The sequence below is a fragment of the Microcaecilia unicolor genome, chromosome 3 (genome assembly GCF_901765095.1).
Source record: "Microcaecilia unicolor chromosome 3, aMicUni1.1, whole genome shotgun sequence".
Lineage (NCBI taxonomy): Eukaryota > Metazoa > Chordata > Amphibia > Gymnophiona > Siphonopidae > Microcaecilia > Microcaecilia unicolor.
The window spans coordinates 513,336,330-513,357,528 of NC_044033.1; the positions used below are offsets into that span (position 1 = coordinate 513,336,330).

Sequence of the window (21,199 nt, forward strand, 5' to 3'; positions counted from 1 at the left end):
CTGGAGTGTAAATTTTAAGGGGCTTCGATGTTAGCTTCAGAACTTAGTACAAGAACAGTACTGGGCAGACTTCTACGGTCTGTGCCCTGAGAAAGGCAAGGACAAATCAAACTCGGGTATAAAGTATCACATACCATGTAAAATGAGTTTATCTTGTTCGGCAGACTGGATGGATCGTTCAGGTCTTTATCTGCTGTCATTTACTATGTTACTATGTTACTCTTTGGGGTTCTTCATGGAATGTTGCTACTAATTGGCATTCCAGAATCTTCAGAACTTTTAGTACAAGAAGAGTGCTGGGCAGACTTCTACGGTCTGTGCCCTGAGAAAGGCAAGGACAAATCAAACTTGGGTATACATATAAAGTATCACATACTATGTAAAATGAGTTTATTTTGTTGGGTAGACTGTATGGACCGTACAGATCCATATCTGCCATCATTCACTATGTTACTATGTAACAAGCACTTAATTTGGCATTAATTAGGATCTGCCCTACACCCTATCCTAAAATATGTGTACCTAAATTTCATAGCTTGCAACTCAAAGAGGGCATGGCCATGGGAAAGGATTATTTTTTTTAGGAAAATCAGGAAAAATGTAAAGTCTGCTCATTAATGTGCCTGGAATATAAATGCAGAGTTGCATTATGATCTGGTTCGAGTACAAAAATGGCTCAAAGCACAGCGTTCGATGCCACAGTGTTTTGCGAACTCTCCAACAGTCCAGCTGTCCAAGCTCTGTGCTAAGATCGCTCCCTGATTCTGGGCCAACCTTGTCCCAATTCTCCAGGCAGATGGATATAAAAAAGATGGACATGGGAGGCAAAGCCTCTAACTAGAGTTTCAGGTTTTATGTTATTTTTATCGATAAGGTCCATTATTACAATTGAAGCATTCACCTCCTTCTTAGTATCCCAACAAATGATCATAAGAAGAAAATTATCTATCACAGATAAAAGGAAAAAAAATCTTAAGATCAAGTCTAAAAGTCGATTATGGAAAACTAGCATAAGCTGGCATCTAAATGCCTATATTTCGGTGAACCCTCTTGTACCATGTCAATAGCAGGCATAAATGTGTACACCTAAATGTGGCAGTTGAGTACATAACTTAATCTAAGCCCATAAATGTTGGTCCCGCCTATGCCCTCTCCTATGTCCAGCCCATGTTCCTCCTCTACCCTGCCCATGTGCCTCCCCTATGAAGGCTAGGGCTTTTCAGCTTGGAGAAGAGACGGCTGAGGGGAGACATGATAGAGGTATATAAACTAATGAGTGGAGTGGAACAGGTGGATGTGAAGCATCTGTTCACGCTTTCCAAAAATACTAGGACTAGGGGGTATGTGATGAAACTACAGTGTAGCAAATTTAAAACAAATCAGAGAAAATGTTTCTTCACCCAACGCATAATTAAACTCTGGAATTCGTTGCCGGAGAACGTGGTGAAGTCGGTTAGCTTGGCAGAGTTTAAAAAGGGGTTAGACGGTTTCCTAAAGGACAAGTCCATAAACCACTACTAAATGGACTTGGGAAAAATCCACAATTCCAGGAATAACATGTATAGAATGTTTGTACGTTTGGGAAGCTTGCCAGGTGCCCTTGGCCTGGATTGGCCGCTGTCATGGACAGGATGCTGGGCTCGATGGACCCTTGGTCTTTTCCCAGTGTGGCATTACTTATGTACTTAAAAACATATACCCCCTTGCGGTTACTCTCTAAGGGGTCCTTTTACTAAGGCACGCTGAAAAATGGCCTGCGCTGGTGTAGGCGCATGTATTGGATGCACACAGGACCATTTTTCAGCGCACCTGCAAAAAAGTCCTCTTTTTTTGGTCTGAAAATGGACGTGCGACAAAATTAAAATTAGCGCGTGCCCATTTTGGGCCTGAGACCTTACCGCCACCCATTGACTTAGTGGTAAGGTCTCATGCGTTAACCATGCGGTAATCATCAGTGCGCGTACAGTGCCGATTACTACCCGATTAGCGCCATGTGGTAGAAAATAGAAATTATTTTCTGCTGTGCGTTTTGGACACGCTGGATGTGCCCCAAGGATTGGGTTGAAAATTCCAGCTTTACAGAATAGACTCCTATTAGACACCCTGTAGGCGTATATATATATATATATATATATATATATATATATATATAGTGTCCAGCAAGCTGGGTCAAAACCCCTGGGAGCCGAGAGACTAGGATTTAAACCTTGTTATCACCTGAGAGATCCTCTATTCCCAGGAAAATTATACAGAAAACTTTCAGTAATATATCCTTACTTGCTTGCTTCTCTGTCCAAGGAACGCCCTGGAATCAGGCAAAGCAGAATGCAAGGGGGAGGGGTAGTAGCAGGAAGCAGCGCTGCCAATGGGGTCAGCCTCCCTAGTGGGAGATTTATGGCCTGCTGATAGCTCCGCCCCAACTTGCCCATAGCCCCGCCCAGCCTGCCCATAGCTCCACAGAGGGAGAGAGAGGAAGCAGGAAGGGGGGGGGGGGGGGCAATAGTCCTCATTGCCCGAGGGCCCAGACTACTCTCAGTCCACTCCTGTAGGATTCTATAAAGTATGCATGTATCATTGGCTTTTAGGTGCCGGGTCGTTCCACCAGCTCTATAGCACAATCCAGTTAAGTGCCGCTGAGAATGTTCGGTTAGCCCTTCAAAAGCAATTTAATTGGCCAGGAGCTGTTTCTGATCAGTTAAATTGCTTTACGAATCAACCCCATAATGTTTAGACCTGTTTTCTCAGCTAAACTTAATGCACCACGAGTACATTGTAATTCAGACCTTTAGAGCCATAGTGGTCTTGGACAAAGTTGGATTCTTCGCAGGCTGTGATGCCTTTTAATTGCACCAAAATAGAAATTATTGAAAAATATTGTACATAAGCCTTTGATAGTATCATTGTCCCTAAACCACGGTAGTTAAGTTTATATATCCTATGGTTAATCTGAAAAAAATGTTGCAGTGTTTTGCATTTTTATATCAACCTTAATTTTCATAAAATACAAGCATCTTGAGTTTTGTAAGCAGTTAACGCTGCTGCTAAATTGATTTTCTATTATAGCTCAGTTTTTATATCAGCTATGCACTTGGAATAATGATTATCTCCTCTACCGATATGAACCTGCATGCTTACAAAGCAGAGTAAGAGCAAAAATGTTTTATTGTTTATTTACAAGGCTATTAGTTGGGGGTTATACTACTCTCATAAAACTTAAATGGTGTTGTAAACTCTAGAGCGTCCACTATTATCTGTTCTATCACTCCCTCGTGAAATTACTTTTCCTGGGTCACGCTCTTGCACAACTCTCTGACTGTTAAGAATTAACACAATGGATTTATTATTCCAGACCAGTGGTTCTCAGCCTTTCTTCTCCTGTGATACACCTGACAATTCCTTTGTGTGTGTCCCACCGAACACCAAAATTCAGAGCTGAACAAAATAGCTTCGAAATATAACATATTCTGAACCAGAATTTACTATGGGGTCCTTTTACTAAGGTGCGCTGAAAAATGGCCTGCGGTAGTGTAGGTAGGTGCGTGTTTTGGACACGCGCAGAATCATTTTTCAGCACACCTGTAAAAATGCCTTTTAAAAATTTTGACCGAAAATGGACGTGCGGCAAAATGAAAATTGGTGCGCGTTCATTTTGGGTCTGAGACGTTACCACCACCCATTGACTTAGTGGTAATGTCTCACGCATTAACTGGGCGGTAAAGGTCTACACATGTAGAATGCCTTTTACTGCCTGGTAGCGCTGCGCGCCAGAAAATAAAAAGCATTTTCTGGCGCACATAAGGGATACATGTCAAAAATGAAATTACTGCCAGGGCCATGCAGTAGCTGGGCAGTAATCCCAAACTGATGCGTGCATTGGGCACGCATAGAGGGGCTTAATTGAACGGGGATGACCATCTCTAAGGGCGCCCATCTCTAAAGACGTCCCGGCGAAGGGGCGGGGAAACCCATATTATCGAAACAAGATGGGCGTCCATCTTTCGTTTCAATAATACGGTCGGGGATGCCCAAATCTCAACATTTAGGTCAACCTTAGCGATGGTCATCCCCGGTTTTCGGCCATAATGGAAACCGAGGACGCTCATCTCAAAAATGACCAAATCCAAGGCATTTGGTTGTTTGTACTGCACTGGTCCCCCTCACATGCCAGGACACCAACCGGGCACCCTAGGGGGCAGTGCAGTGGACTTTACAAATTGCTCCCAGGTGCATAGCTCCCTTCAGTGCTGAGCCCCCCAACCCCCCCCCCCAAAACCCACTCCCCACAACTGTACACCACTACCATAGCCCTAAGGGGTGAAGAGGGGCACCTACATGTGGGTACAGTGGGTTTCGGGTGGGTTTTGAAGGGCTCACATTTACCAGTACAAATGTAACAGGTGGGGGGGATGGGCCTGGGTCCGCCTGCCTGAAGTGCACTGCACCCCCTAAAACTGCTCCAGGGACCTGCATACTGCTGTCATGGAGCTGGGTATGACATTTGAGGCTGGCACAGAGGCTGGCAAATAATTTTTTTTAAAGTTTTTTTTTTTTAGGGTGGAAGGGGGTTGGTGACTACTGGGGGAGTAAGGGGAGGTCATCCCCGATTCCCTCCGGTGGTCATCTGGTCAGTTTGGGCACCTTTTTGAGGCTTGATCGTGAAAAAAAATGGACCAAGTAAAGTCGACCAAATGCTCGTCAGGGACGCCCTTCTTTTTTCCATTTTCGGCCGAGGGCGCCCATCTCTTAAGCATGCCCCAGTCCCGCCTTCGCTACCGTGCCAACATGCCCCCGTGAACTTTGGTCGTCCCTGTGATGGACTGCAGTTGAGGGTGCCCAAAAATCGGCTTTCGATTATGCCGATTTTGGCGACCCTAAGAGAAGGACGCCCGTCTCCCGATTTGTGTTGGAAGATGGGTGCCCTTCTTTTTCGAAAATGCCCCTGATAGGCACCTATGCAGCTTAGTAAAAGGACCCTTATATTTGGTTTATAAACTGTTGTTAAAATTATAGGGGGCCCTTTTACTAAAACTTCATAAGGCAGTCTTACTACTACTACTACTACTACAAATCATTTCTATAGCGCTACCAGTCGTACGCAGCGCTTCACAATTTAACATGAAGAAAAGACAGTCCCTGCTCAAAAGAGCTTACAATCTAAATCAGGACAGACAGACAGGACCAATAAGGGATAAGGGTAGGACAGACAGATAGGACACATAGGAATGATTCTAAATGGAATGTTGCTACTATTGGAGATTCTACATGAAATGTTAATGTTGCTATTCCGCTAGCAGCATTCCGTGTAGAAGCCTGCCCTTGCAGATCAGCAATGCGGCCGCGCAGGCTTCTGTTTCTGTGAGTCTGACGTCCTGCACGTACGTGCAGGACGTCACACTCACAGAAACAGAAGCCTGCGCGGCCAAGTTGCTCATCTGCAAGGGCAGGCTTCTACTACTACTACTACAAATCATTTCTATAGCGCTACCAGTCGTACGCAGCGCTTCACAATTTAACATGAAGAGACAGTCCCTTGCAATTTTTCACAATTCTTTTGCGATTTAACAACTTTGAATACATTTTTGTCAGCAGCAAATTGAATTACCTTCACTAATTATTCTCATCTCTAGATCATATGTTAAAAAGCAGCGGTCCCAGCACAGACCCCTGGGGAACCCACTAACTACCCTTCTCCATTGAGAATACTGACCATTTAACCCTACTCTCTGTTTTCTATCTTTTTAACCAGTTTTTAATCCACAATAGAACACTACCTCCTATCCCATGACTCTCCAATTTCCTCTGGAGTCTTTCATGAGGTACTTTGTCAAACGCCTTCTGAAAATCCAGATACACAATGAGGGGCATAATCGAACAGAAACGCCTATCTCCATGGGCGTTTATCTCCGAGAACGGGTCCGTGAAGGGGCGGACCGAATCGTATTTTCGAAAAAACATGGACGTTTATCTTTTTTTGAGCTGGGCGTTTTTGTTTTTCAGCGATAATGGAAACCGAAAACGCCCAGCTCAAAAACGAATAACTCCAAGACATTTATTCGTGGGAGGGGCCAGGATTCGTACTGCACCGGTCCACCTCACATGCCAGGACACCAACCGGGCACCCTAGGGGGCACTTTTACAAAAAAAAAAAAAAAAGGTAAAACAGCTCCCAGGTGCATAGCACCCTTCCCTTGGGTGTTGAGCCCCCCAAATCCCCCTGAAATCCCATGCCCACAAGTCTACACCATTACTATAGCCCTAAGGGGTGAAGGGGGGCACCTACACGTGGGTACAGTGGGTTTGGGGGGCGGTTTGGAGGGCTCCCATTTACCAGCACAAGTGTAACAGGTGGGGGGGGGGTATGAGCCTGGGTCCACCTGCCTGAAGTCCACTGCTCCAGTGACCTGCATACTGCTGCCAGGAAGGTGGGTATGACATTTGAGGGTGAAAATAAAAAGTTGTGAAACGGCATATTTTGTGGTGGGAGGGGGTTAGTGACCACTGGGGGAGTCAGGGGAGGTCATCCCCGATTCCCTCCAGTGGTCATCTGGTCATTTAGGGCACTTTTTGGGGCCTTATTCGTGGAAAAACAGTGTGCAGGAAAAGTGCCCTAAATTCTCGCTAAAAACGCATATTTGTTTTCCATTATCGGCGAAAGGCGCCCATCTCTGATCGGCAGATAACCACGCCCCAGTTTCGCCTTCACCACGCCTTCGACACGCCCCCATCAACGTTGTCCGCATCCGCGACGGAGTGCAGTTGAAAACGTCCAAATTCGGCTTTTGATTATACTGCTTTATTCATTTTTGGGAGATAAACGTCTATCTCCCGATTTGGGTCACAATATAGGCGTTTTCTCTTTCGATTATAAGCAGGAATATCAACCGGCTCACCTTTATCCACATGTTTATTCACCCTTTCAAAGAAATGTAGTAGATTGGTGAGGCAAGATTTTCCCTGACTAAATCCATGTTGGCCTTGTCTCATTAATTCATGCTTATCTATATGCTCTGTAATTTTGTTCTTTATAGTAGTCTCTACCATTTTGCCCAGCACCAACGTCAGGCTCACCAGTCTGTAATTTCCCAGATCATCTCTGGAACCCTTTTTAGTAATTGGCATTACATTGGCCACCCTCCAATTTATTTTCTGGTACTATGCTTGATTTTAAAGACAAACTACATATTACTATCAATAGCTCTGCAAGTCAGTTTTTCAATTCTATCAGTACTCTGGGATGATTACCATTCAGTCCAGGTGATTTGCTACTCTTCAATTTCTCAAATTGCCCCTTATATCTTCAAGGTTTACAGAGATTTGTTTCAGTTTCTCTGGCTCGTCAGCATTGAATACCATTTCTGGCATTGGTATATCTCCCACATTTTCCTCATTGATGACCAAAGCAAAGAATTAATTTAATCTCTCCGATATGGCCTTCTCTTCTGAGTGCCCCTTTTACTCCCTGTTCATCTAGCAGTTCAACTGATTTTTTTGCCAGCTTCTTGCTTTTAATATACCTAAAAACAGTTTTTATTATATGTTTTTACGTTCAACACAATCTTCTTTTCAAGGTCTCTCTTTGCTTTCCTTATCAGCACTTTGCATTTGACTTGCCATTCCTTATGCTGTTTCCTATTTTCAGTTGGATCCTTCTTTAATTTTCTGAATGATTTTCTTTTAGCTCTAATAGCTTCCCTGACCTCATTTTTTAACCGTGTCAGCTGTCGTTTGCCATTTCTTCCTCTTTTTTAAATACATGGACTATATCTGGACTGGGCTTCCAAGATGGCATTTTTGAACAGCATCCATGCCTGATGTAAATTTTTAACCTTTGCAGCTGCTTCTCTTTTTTTCTTTTACCATTCTTCTCATTTTATCTTACTCTCTGACGACCAAATGTCTTGGATTTGTTCGTTTTTGAGCTGGGCGCCTTCGGTTTCCATTATCGCTGAAAAACGATATCGCCCAGCACAAATCCGCACAAATCCAACGCATAATTAAACTCTGGAATTCATTTCCAGAGAACATGGTGAAGGCGGTTAGCTTAGCAGAGTTTAAAAAGGGGTTAGACAGTTTCCTAAAAGACAAGTCCATAAACCACTACTAAATGGACTTGGGAAAAATCTGCAATTCCAGGAATAACATGTATAGAATGTTTGTACACTTGGGAAGCTTGCAAAGTGCCCTTAGCCTGGATTGGCCACTGTCGTGGACAGGATGCTGGGCTCAATGGACCTTAGGTCTTTTCCCAGTGTGGCATTACTTATGTACTTATGTACTTATTTGCCTGGCACAAACTGTATTATCGAAAAAAAAGATGGACGCCCATCTTTTTTGAAAATACGGTCTGTCCTGTCCCTTCACGTACCATTCTCGGAGATAGATATCCATGGAGATGGGCATTTGCGTTCCATTATGCCCCTCCACGTTACTTCCCCTCCAAGCAGAATTGTCTACAAGAGGTTCAAAGTTGCCTTCAAAACCTGGCTGTTTTGTCAAGCGTTGATCCTACATGTCATGTCCCCTACCTCAATGCAAGCGGCGTCCTTGGGCTGCGCAGGGTCCTGTTGACATGCACACTTGACTGGCACAGCCCTGAGCCAGGTGTGTGTAGTTCTTCTCTGGCTGCATGCTCCTTAATTGCTTTGCTTCCATGCACCTGGCTCTGCTCTCTCTCTGCCTTGCTTCCAGGCTCCTTGATTGCTTTGCTTTCACTCACCTGGGTGTGCTCTTCCTCTGCCTGGCTTCCCTTGCGTCTCTCCTATTGGTCTTCCAGTTCCTCCTTCCCCTGCTCTTGTCCTATGGCTGTGCCCCTTCTCCCTGCTGATGTCAAATGCCAGCATTTTATCAGCTGAGCTCTCCCTAGACTCCTTGCTTCGGCTTCTACTTTGGTTGATGTTATTTGCTCAGTAGTGTGCTTCTCCTCTACTTTTTTTTTCATTGCTGACCTTGCCTGTACCTGGATTACTCTTGTGTCTGCTGCCTGCCTACTGACCTTGCCTGTACCTGGATTACTCTCATATCTGCTGCCTGCCTACTGACTCTGCCTGTACCTGGATTACTCTCGTGTCTGCTGCCTGCCTACTGACCTTGCCTGTACCTGGATCACTCTCTTGCCTGCTGCCTGTCTGGCCGTTACGTTCACCACCCCGCTTCCTGCTCCGTCTCGTAAGCCCTGCAGGCCACCCGCACCTAGGGGCTCAACCTCTGGGGAACGGTGGTCAGCGCAGGTGAAACCCGGGGTTGTCCAGCCACCAAGCAGAACCTGGTCTGAGTACCGGGCTCGGCAGCGCTCTACTTGGTACAAGAACTCACAGGTCTGACGCTACATGAGGACTTTTCCGTCTTTCCTGAATGGTCCTGCAACTTCCTTTAAGTTCCTATTTGCCTCTCTCCCCTCCATTCTTGCATCTACACCTACCTTCTCTGCCCTGGTTGTATGATTTTGAACCTTTCCTATAAACAATGAAGTTCTTTTCTGTCTTTGCTATTTTTTTTTAGAACTGTGCACCGCTCTGATCTGCCAGTTGGTTAATGGTGGTATAACAAATCTGAATAAACTATAAACTATAAATGAACACCCTCATAGGCTGTCTATGACAACTCCTTTTCGTTAGCACGACAAATATATTTTTGTCACTTTATGAGGAGTATTATTTCTCTTTTATTGTTCTAAATGTTTTTCACTATCTTTTTTTAATGACAGAAAGCAGTGGGAGATGGGTGAAATTTCTATCCCCATACAACTCGCTAGTTGGAATATGGTACATGAAGTCTGAGAATGAGAGATGCTGGATTGGGGCTGGGGATTTGGATACCAAAAAGGAATAGAGGGGGAGGGTGTTTCATGTGAGTTAAGTGTCTGGTTCTTCCAGTTCACCTCTCACTGCACGAGGAGGCCAGTGCTCAAAGACAGACGCTAAAGCCCACTGCGCTACGACAGCGCAGAAAAATGTTGCAGTACTTTGAACCACATGAGTCAATTTGTGTTCACTGTAATTGACGGCATTTTTCACTACATCAAATTTAAACATCTTCATACAAGCAATGGTGCAGCGAAGGGCGACGAAAATGATAGCGGGGATGGGACAACTTCCCTATGAAGAAAGACTAAGGAGGCTAGGGCTTTTCAGCTTGGAGAAGAGACGGCTGAGGGGAGACATGATAGAGGTATATCAAATAATGAGTGGAATGGAACAGGTGGATGTGAAGCGTCTGTTCATGCTTTCCAAAAATACTAAGACTAGGGGGCATGCGATGAAACTACAGTGTAGTAAATTTAAAACAAATCGGAGAAAATGTTTCTTCACCCAACGCATAATTAAACTCTGGAATTTGTTGCCGGAGAACGTGGTGAAGGCAGTTAGCTTGGCAGACTTTAAAAAGGGTTTGGACGGTTTGGACAAGTCCATAGACCGCTACTAAATGGACTTGGGAAAAATCCACAATTTCGGGAATAACATGTATAGAATGTTTGTACGTTTGGGAAGCTGCTAGGTGCCCTTGACCTGGATTGGCCGCTGTCGGGGACAGGATGCTGGGCTCGATGGACCTTTGGTCTTTTCCCAGTATGGCATTACTTATGTACTATTTTTAATGATTTTGGGGCTCCATCAAACCTCATACTCTGGCCTGTTTACAAAGGCGCGTTAGGCTCTATGCAAGTGCAGCGCATGCCCGAATGAGACTACAGCCAGCCTACAGCGCTCCCCTGGCGGTAATTTCAGATTTGGCGCACGCCCATAATGCCTGGATGCTTTTTTTTATTTATTTCCTCCCACGCATGCTATTTCCGGCGGTAATCGGCAGTTGGCATGTGCCAACCGGTCACTGTGTAGCGTGTGAGCCCTTATGGGTGGCATTAAGGGCTCAGGCTGGTTTTAGACGCACGCTGGTTTTACCGCACACCCTTTTCTCATCCTATTAAAAAAAATAGTCCTTTTACGCCGATGCGGTAAAAACTGGCCCGGTGCGCGCCCAGAACATTCGCCTACACTGCCGCAGGCCACTTTTTACCGCGGCTTAGTAAAAGGACTCCCACTATAACTCAAATTCACAGATGTGTAAGCTATTCTTTCTGTTGAATTTCTATAATAGTTGTTTTTTTTTAATTTCCACTGAAAATTGGACAGGAGTTACATAAGTAAAGTACTGGGAAAAGAGTAGTGTGTGTGTGTGTTTATGGGGTGGAGGATTGTGGGTGGGTACCAATACAAGGATTTAATTATACCAACTCTAAATGTATTTTCAGTTATTATACCAGAACAGAACAATGTACCCTTCAGATCCACAGTTCTCCCTTTAATTTAATCACAACCTTATTCAGAAGACAGAAAACCGACAACAGTTTTGTCTAAAAGTCAAAGATAAGCTCACTGAATTAGAAAATGTAATCATATATTGTGAATAAGACAATAGAAAATCAGTGCAGGATCATTTGGTTTAGGCTAAGATAGCAAATCTCAACTAAATAGAATTTTTTAAGTTAACATTTAAAATGAAGCATAATACGGCAAGAACCTGTTAAAAGGAGGACCTACTTTTATTATCTGTAAGGGATCTATAGAGAAACTATCTATAGATAATAATATGCAAGGTAAGAACATAAGCACTGCCATACTGTTACAGACCAAAGGTCCATCTAGCCCAGCATCCTGTTTCCAACAGTGGCCAATCCAGGTCACAAGTACCTGGCAGAAACCCAAACAATAGCAACATTCCATTTAGAACCCTAAAGAGTAGCAAGATTCCATTCAGAATCCTAAGTACATAAGTGTTGCCATACTGTTACAGACCAAAGGTCCATCTAGCCCAGCATCCTGTTTCCAACAGTGGCCAATCCAGGTCACAAGTAACTGGCAGAAACCCAAACAATAGCAACATTCCATTTAGAACCCTAAAGAGTAGCAAGATTCCATTCAGAATCCTAAGTACATAAGTGTTGCCATACTGTTACAGACCAAAGGTCCATCTAGCCCAGCATCCTGTTTCCAACAGTGGCCAATCCAGGTCACAAGTACCTGGCAGAAACCCAAACAATAGCAACATTCCATTTAGAACCCTAAAGAGTAGCAAGATTCCATTCAGAATCCTAAGTACATAAGTGTTGCCATACTGTTACAGACCAAAGGTCCATCTAGCCCAGCATCCTGTTTCCAACAGTGGCCAATCCAGGTCACAAGTACCTGGCAGAAACCCAAACAATAGCAACATTCCATTTAGAACCCTAAAGAGTAGCAAGATTCCATTCAGAATCCTAAGTACATAAGTGTTGCCATACTGTTACAGACCAAAGGTCCATCTAGCCCAGCATCCTGTTTCCAACAGTGGCCAATCCAGGTCACAAGTACCTGGCAGAAACCCAAACAATAGCAACATTACATTTAGAACCCTAAAGAGTAGCAAGATTCCATTCAGAATCCTAAGTACATAAGTGTTGCCATACTGTTACAGACCAAAGGTCCATCTAGCCCAGCATCCTGTTTCCAACAGTGGCCAATCCAGGTCACAAGTACCTGGCAGAAACCCAAACAATAGCAACATTCCATTTAGAACCCTAAAGAGTAGCAAGATTCCATTCAGAATCCTAAGTACATAAGTGTTGCCATATTGTTACAGACCAAAGGTCCATCTAGCCCAGCATCCTGTTTCCAACAGTGGCCAATCCAGGTCACAAGTACCTGGCAAGATCCCAAAAGAGGCAATCTAGGAGCTGAGTTTGGGTGGAGCCGGGCCCCTTTTTCGTGATATTCAGTTCCAGTGGTGTTCCTAGGGGGGCTGACACCCGGGGCGGATCGCCGATGCGCCCCGCCCCTGGGGTGCAGCGCCACCTCCCGGTGCAGCGCGACACCCTCCCCCGGTGAAAGGACACCCCCGCACCCCGTCGAAAGAACCCCCCCCGGGTGCACGCCGCTGGGGGGGGGTGCTGCGCGCCGGTCAGCTTTGTGCGTTTCCATGCTCCCTTTGCCCCGGAACAGGTTACTTCCTGTTCCGGGGCAGAGGGAGCATGGAAACGCACGAAGCTGACCAGCGCGCGGCACCCCCCCCCCCCAGCGGCGTGCACCCGGGGAGGACCGCCCCCACCGCCCCCCCCCCCCCTGGTACGCCACTGTTCAGTTCACAAACCTGCTAAGTATTCCGATGAAATTAGAACAGCAAAACAGCTGTCTGTACTGCTATGGATGCTTCACTGACACAGACTAGTCAATAAGTACCGTGGATTCTTTTGGATTCATATTAGGTAAATGAGACCTTTATTAGAGGTGCTAAAATCTACAATGATTTACTTATTTATTGCATTTGTATATACAATGATTAAATCATCTAACTAAAAGAAAGCTATAAGACAGGTATATACATATTATACATACAACATCACTGGTCAGTAATTTCAGGCCCTTATCTCATCAGCCAGGAGGCCCATTGCAGCGAAAGCCCGAAGCCTTTTCTGCACGGTGCGTCCACCCACAGATGAGCCTCAAAACTCTGCTGCAACAAGCCCCCCTTTTTATTAGGCTAAAGCTTATTTTCAGAGCCAAGGAAAATTACAGAATGCTTGAGAATAGGTAAACAAGCCATACTGTGGGAATGTGGTCACGTTTCCAAGTCCAGGTGGCCAGTCTGAACTTCGAAAACAAGTGCCATCCTCCTCTTCACATGCCAAATTAATTAGAGCTGTGTCTTATCTTCTGCATTCCAACTTATTTTCACACAAAGTTAAACAATCATTTCCAAACAGAACCACTTCTAATCAAAAATATAGACCCCGAGTGCACTGGTCGGTCAAGGCAGAGTTGAAAAAACAATCTTTAAAATTCACTTTTATTACACTGTCCTAACTTTGTCCACTGGTCTGAGTATTGGCCAGTGCCTGGTTAACTTCCAGGTTGCCACACTTACCCAGTCATGCACATGCTCTGGAATTCAAAATCCGGAGTTAATTCAGCTTGGTGAATAACAGGTCCATAGTTTGGGGGGGGGGGGGGGGGGGGGGGGATGTGGCTAACTTAGCCTATGATGATATGCCCCAAATGACCCAATGTAATATTAAGGTCAAAAATGTGGCATATAAATGTTTTACATAAAGAAATACAAAATTACCCTCACAGTGACGCTCTCTTTCTCTTTCTCTCTCTCTACTACTACTACTATTTAGCATTTCTATAGCGCTACAAGGCATACGCAGCGCTGCACAAACATAGAAGAAAGACAGTCCCTGCTCAAAGAGCTTACAATCTAATAGACAAAAAATAAATAAAGTAAGCAAATCAAATCAATTAATGTGAACGGGAAGGAAGAGAGGAGGGTAGGTGGAGGCGAGTGGTTACAAGTGGTTACGAGTCAAAAGCAATGTTAAAGAGGTGGGCTTTCAGTCTAGATTTAAAGGTGGCCAAGGATGGGGCAAGACGTAGGGGCTCAGGAAGTTTATTCCAGGCGTAGGGTGCAGCGAGACAGAAGGCGCGAAGTCTGGAGTTGGCAGTAGTGGAGAAGGGAACAGATAAGAAGGATTTATCCATGGAGCGGAGTGCACGGGAAGGGGTGTAGGGAAGGACGAGTGTGGAGAGATACTGGGGAGCAGCAGAGTGAATACATTTATAGGTTAGTAGAAGAAGTTTGAACAGGATGCGAAAACGGATAGGGAGCCAGTGAAGGGTCTTGAGGAGAGGGGTAGTATGAGTAAAGCGACCCTGGCGGAAGATGAGACGGGCAGCAGAGTTTTGAACCGACTGGAGAGGGGAGAGGTGACTAAGTGGGAGGCCAGCAAGAAGCAGATTGCAGTAGTCTAAACGAGAGGTGACAAGGGTGTGGATGAGGGTTTTGGTAGAGTGCTCGGAAAGAAAGGGGCGGATTTTACGGATGTTGTAAAGAAAGAAACGACAGGTCTTGGCGGTCTGCTGGATATGAGCAGAGAAGGAGAGAGAAGAGTCAAAGATGACCCCAAGGTTTCGAGCTGAGGAGACAGGGAGAATGAGAGAGCCATCAACAGAAATAGAAAACGGGGGGAGCGGGGAGGTGGGTTTGGGGGGGGAAATGAGAAGCTCGGTTTTGGTCATATTTAATTTCAGGTGGCGTTGAGACATCCAGGCAGCAATGTCAGACAAGCACGCTGAAACTTTGGTTTGGATGCAAGGTGAGATATCAGGGGTAGAAAGGTAGATTTGGGAGTCATCAGCATAGAGATGGTAGGAAAAGCCATGGGATGAGATTAATGAACCAAGGGAAGAAGTGTAGATAGAAAAGAGGAGGGGACCAAGAACAGAACCCTGAGGTACGCCGACAGGCAGAGGGATAGAAGTAGAAGAGGATCCACCAGAGTGAACACTAAAGGTGCGGAGGGAGAGGTAGGAAGAGAACCAGGAAAGGACAGAGCACTGGAATCCAAGTGAGGACAGGGTATCGAGAAGTATGCTGTGATCGACAGTGTCAAAAGCAGCGGAAAGATCAAGAAGAATGAGGATGGAATATTGACCTCTGGATTTAGCCAGTAATAGGTCATTGGAGACTTTAGTAAGCGCACACACACACACACACACACACACACACTCACACTACATCAACATATTTAGGCCTCTGATCTATGCAAATTATGGCTGTATTTACTAAGCCACGCTGTAGGCGTGCTAGCATTTTTAGCATTCGCTAATGCTAGAGACACCCAGTTAGTACAGGACCGGCCCATGGCAAGATATTGCCTGAGGCAGAACTAACATGCCGCCCTCCCCCCCTGGGCCGAGATGCTGCTCCTCCCCACCCCCCCACCCCCCGGCATTTTACCTTGTTACGGCGATGTTCCACATCCAGCAGCGGCAGCGATTATATGCTGCCCTGCCGCCGCCAGCACTCGCCTCTTCCCTCTACTGTGGCTGCCTGAGCCTATGATAAAACAGGAAGTTACTTCAGAGAGGCGGCCTCAGTAAAGGGAAGAGGCGGGTGCTGGCAGCAACAGGGCAGTGTATAGGAATCATTGCCACGGCCAGGTTTGGAACGTCACTGTGACGAGGTAAAACGTCGCGAAGCTGTTCCCCGAGATGCTGCTCCTGTACAGTGCCGCCTGAGGCCCCCGTCTCAGGTGGCCTAATGGTTGGGGTTCCCAAATTTACGTATGTTGTTATAGAATATGGCCCAGTCTACATAAATCTACAGGCAGGGAGTTACGCCACATTTTTATTGGTGTAAATGGAGGCACGTAGTTTTAGGCGCTGGGGTATCAACTAAGCTTATTCTATAAACCATGCCTAAATTTGATAGAATACGCTTAGAGAAAAACGATTTCTGCGTGGACTTTCTAGGCACTATATATAGAATCTCCCCCTAAATGGACAATGCATCTTCAATTTTGGTAGCTGTTAGAGGAGCCCTTTTACTAAGGCGCGTCGAAAAATTGCCAGCGCTGGTGAAGGCTTGTGTTTTGGATGCACGCAGGTCCGTTTTTCAGTGTGCCTTTAAAAAAGGCCCTTTTTTGTGGCTGAAAATGGATGTGCAGCAAAATAAAACCAGCACACGTCCACTTCCGGCATGAGACCAGGCTGCCACCTATTGACTTGGCAGTAAGGTCTCACGCGTTAACCAGGCGGTAGTCGTCAGCGTGAGTACACTGCCAATTACCATCGGGTAAGCACCACATGGTAGAAAATTTCTATCACGTGTTTTGGACACGCGTCAAAAATGAAATTACCACCCGGGGCACATGATAGCCGGGCGGTAGTTTGAATTTGACACACATTGTACACGCGTGGAGGGGCATTTTTGAACGGGGACGACCATCTCTAAGGGCGCCCAACTCTAAGGACGGTGCCGCGAAGGGGCAGGGCAACGCGTATTATCAAAATGATGGACGTCCATCTTTCGTTTCAATAATAAGATAGGGGACGCCCAAATCTTGACATTTAGGTCGACCTTTGAGATGGTCGTCCTCGGTTTTTGGCGATAATGGAAACCAAAGACGTCTAGTTCAAAAGCATCCAAATCCAAGCCCTTTGGTCGTGGGAGGAGCCAGCATGCCAGGACACAAACCAGGCACCCTAGGGGGCACTGCAGTGGACTTCAGAAATTGCTCCCAGCTGCATAGCTCTCTTACCTTGGGTGCTGAGCCCCCCAGCCCCCCCCCCCCCAGGTCCGCCTACCTGAAGTACACTGCACCCACTACAACTGCTCCAGGGACCTTTATACTGCTGCAATGAACCTGAGTATGGCATTTGAGGCTGGCATAGAGGCTGACAAAAAAAGTATTTTTAAACTTGTTTTTTATGGTGGGAGGGGGTTAGTGACCACTGGGGGAGTAAGGGGAGGTCATCCCCGATTCCCTTCGGTGGTCATCTGGTCAGTTCGGGCACCTTTATGAGACTTGGTCGTGAAAAAAAATGGACCATGTAAAGTCGGCCAAGTGCTCATCATGAACGCCCTCCTTTTTTCTATTATTGGCCGAGGACGACCATCTCCTAATCACGCCCAGTCCCACCTTCGCTACCCTGCCAACACGCCCCAGTGAACTTTGGTCATCCCCACGACGGAAAGCAGTTGAGGACGCAAAAAATCGGCTTTCAATTATGCCGATTTGGGCGACCTTGCGAGAAGGACGCCAATCTCCTGATTTGTGTCTACAGACAGGTATCATTCGCTTTCAAAAATAAGCGTGATAGGCACCTACGTGCCTTAGTAAAAGGGCCCCAGAATATTGCAGTTTGATAGAAAAGGTGGCTTTAAATTTATTGCACAGAGATATGTTAAGAGGTTGATGACTTACATGATAAAACCTTTAATGCTTGTTGTATCTTGTAAATATTTCAGCATTGCTGGTTAGGTAGATGCTCACAAAAATGAGTTGGAAACATGCAAATTGAGGTCTTCTGTGAGTAATGCTTTTCCCCTCCCTTACCCTGACAGCTGTAAAGCCCAGATCTCAATGATCATGAGTGAAATTCAGCTCTCCTGTTGGAACAGCACCTATGACCTGCTGAACACTTCCTGGACTGCTGGCTATCATTACCAAGTCAGCAATGCAGCAGAAACCATCATCCTGCCCTCTTTCATTGGGATTATTTGTGCAACAGGACTGGTTGGAAATATCCTCGTTTTGGTGATCATCATCAGGTATGGAATTAAAGCGAGACGACAGGCCCCCGTTGCTTTAATAAACCACGTTGTGAAAAAAGATTGCATTGTTTCCTCTGTTCTAATCAGTAGAAAATATCTTACATTGCTCGATCATTTTAGGATTCAATTTTCCCCAGTAAATTAAAACTGATACAATTATGTGATAACTGCAAAAACAATCAAAGGTTATGTAAATTCGTGGCAGTGTTTTCAACTATTTTTCTCTGCGTACCTACCTTAACTGTTTGTAGGTTGAGTCTATATTTATTTATTTATTTTAGTTATATTTGTACCCTGCGCTTTCCCACTCATGGCAGGCTCAATGTGGCTTACATGGGGCAATGGAGGGTTAAGTGACTTGCCCAGAGTCACAAGGAGCTGCCTGTGCCTGAAGTGAGAATCAAACTCAGTTCCTCAGGACCAAAGTCCACCACCCTAACCACTAGGCCACTCCTCCACTGTTGCTACTATTTGAGATTCTACATGGAATGTTGCTATTCCAACATTCCATGTAGAAGTCGGCCCTTGCAGATCAGCAATGTGGCCGCGCAGGCTTCTGCTTCTGTGAGTCTGACGTCCTCACAGAAACAGAAGCCTGCGCAGCCTTCTACATGGAATGTTGGTAGTGGAATAGCAACATTCCATGTAGAATCTCCAATAGTAGCAACATTCCATGTAGAACCTCCAATAGTATCTCTTTTATTTTTGTTACATTTGTACCCTGCGCTTTCCCACTCATGGCAGGCTCAATGCGGCTTACATGGGGCAATGGAGGGTTAAGCGACTTGCCCAGAGTCACAAGGAGCTGCCTGTGCCTGAAGTGGGAATCGAACTCAGTTCCTCAGTTCCCCAGGACCAAAGTCCACCACCCTAACCACTAGGCCACTCCTCCACCTGCAGTTTCTACCAGGGGTGTAGCTACATGGGGCCATGGGGGCATGGGCCCCCGTAGATTTAGCCCTAGCCCCACCTGCTCCCATCCCCTTCGACTCCCCCCCCCCTCCCTCAGCCAACTCTCCGCCGCCGTTGAGTACCTTTGCTGGCGGGGGGTCCCCAACCCCCACTAGCCGAAGTCCTCTTCTCTGTCGTGGCTGCGTTGCTGATCTGCAAGGCTTCTGTTTCTGTGAGTCTGATGTCCGGCGGTGACAGCGGGGGGGGGGGGGGGGTAAAAATGGTGGAGGCAGAGGCGTAGCTAGGTGGGGTGCAAGGGGAGCAACCGCTCCCCCAAATGGATTTTGAATGAAATGGTGCCTATGCAGCCTCGCACTGGCACCTCTTTTACTTAAGGTCTGCTCCCCCTGACATCAAAACCTTGCTACGCTTCTGGGGGGGGGGGGGGGGTCGGCAGCACCGGGGGGGAGCTAAGATGTGCCCCCTCACCTCGACCTCTGGACCCCCCCTCCCGCCGAAGCCTGGCTACGCCCCTGGACTTTCTACTTGTAATATTAAGGGAGAAAAGTGTTTCAGCTGTAGAGGTTTAAAAAAAATAGCACCAGTTAATTGACAATTTAATATCTTATGTTGCTCGATCATTTTAACATTCAATTTTCCCAGTAAATTAAAACCAATATAATTATGTGATAAACGCAAAAACAATCAATGATTTATTAATTTTATGGAAATCTGTGGCAATGTTTTAGACTATTTTTCTCAGTTTTTCCCTGCATCATACCTGTCTTATCTGTTTGTAGTTTGGGTCTATACATGCAGTTTCCACTTGTAATATTAAGGGAGGAAAGTGTTTCAGCTGTAGAGGCTTAAAAATGGCATGAGTTAATTGACAATTTAATATGCAGTTCTTCTGATATTCCGTGGCATATTGCCCTGATAAGAATTAAAATTAAATTGCTGCACTGAAACCTTCGCTGCTTGCACGTGTGTGGTCTGTGTAATTATATGCTAGAAAATGGAGGATTGGTCCCGCTGCTATCTACATCCATTCTATATGTGTGATGATGCATCTTGGCAGCAAAAGTGTGAATCAGGCCCAGGGAGAATGACAGCCTGAGGTTGCTCAACTGTGTATTGGCTTGCACTAGAACAATCCTGCCTCTAATTTCAATTTTCATTTGTCCTGTTTTCCTGCTGTGTAAGCTGTAAATATGTCAACGGGAGGGCAGTGTATAAATACTAGTTCTATACTGGCTTCTGTATTTAATAGAGTAAGAGATTTATATCTCTCTGCTCTTTAATGTTATAACCCCAATATCTACTAATACATGAGAAAAATAAAATGTTTTCTTTCTTTCTTGGGATCTATTAACCGCCTTTATGAAGAGACTAGCTGTTGAGCCCGTTAAAACGGGCTATTGGGCCGCCACTGCCCCCTCCCCCGAGGTCGCTGCTGCCGGTACCCCACCGGTACCCCCCCCCCCCCCGAGTCGCCGCCGCTGGCCCGTCTCTTCGCTATTCAACTTACATCTCCGGAGCAGGCAGATCAGCTGAGCTCCCATCGGCCTTCCTTCTCTGCCTGTGTCCCGCCCTCGTGTGACGTAACGTCGGCGACGGCGGGACACAGGCAGGGAAGGAAGGCCGATGGGAGCTCAGCTGATCTGCCTGCTCTGGAGATGTAAGTTGAATAGCGAAGAGACGGGCCGGGTGGAGGGGTGGCGGCGGCGGCGACTCCGGGGGGGTACCAGTGGCGGCAACCTCGGGGGGGGGGAGGGGGAGCGGTGGCGACCTCGGCGGTTCCCTCCCCTTTGCGCAGTTTCCCTCTCTGTCACGCCCCCCCGTCATCACGTATTGAGGGAAGTCTACTGCGCATTTGCGAGTGAGTACGGTCACTCGCCGTTTATATGTTTGATTCACCCAAGGCGGGGTACAGCAGGTACAGTTTAACATAAAACATACAATTTTGTTAACAGCATAGCAATAGTAAAATAACCAAGAATAAACTAAGCACAATAAATGAGGGAAACTTGAAAACAGTAAATTGAAACCTAATAATAGAACTACCGTGAAATAGTACTACTACTACTAGTATTAAACATTTCTATAGCGCTACTAGACTTACGCAGCGCTGTACAAATGAACATGAAAAGACAGTCCCTGCTCAACAGAGCTTACAATCTAAATTGGACAGACGAACAGACAGCTAGGGGTGGGGAAA

General features: G+C 45.9%; 1 protein-coding gene across 2 annotated transcripts in view; it reads left to right on the forward strand.

Moving 5' to 3' along the window:
• Nucleotides 1–21,199, forward strand: part of MCHR2 (melanin concentrating hormone receptor 2) — a 243,944-nt gene that overhangs the window by 60,638 nt on the left and 162,107 nt on the right. For both annotated transcript variants that reach the window (XM_030195657.1, XM_030195658.1), the window contains exon 2: nt 17,881–18,087. In XM_030195657.1, coding sequence (XP_030051517.1) covers nt 17,900–18,087 — 188 coding nt within the window. In that variant the 5' untranslated portion in view covers nt 17,881–17,899. The remainder of the gene's footprint in view (nt 1–17,880; nt 18,088–21,199) is intronic.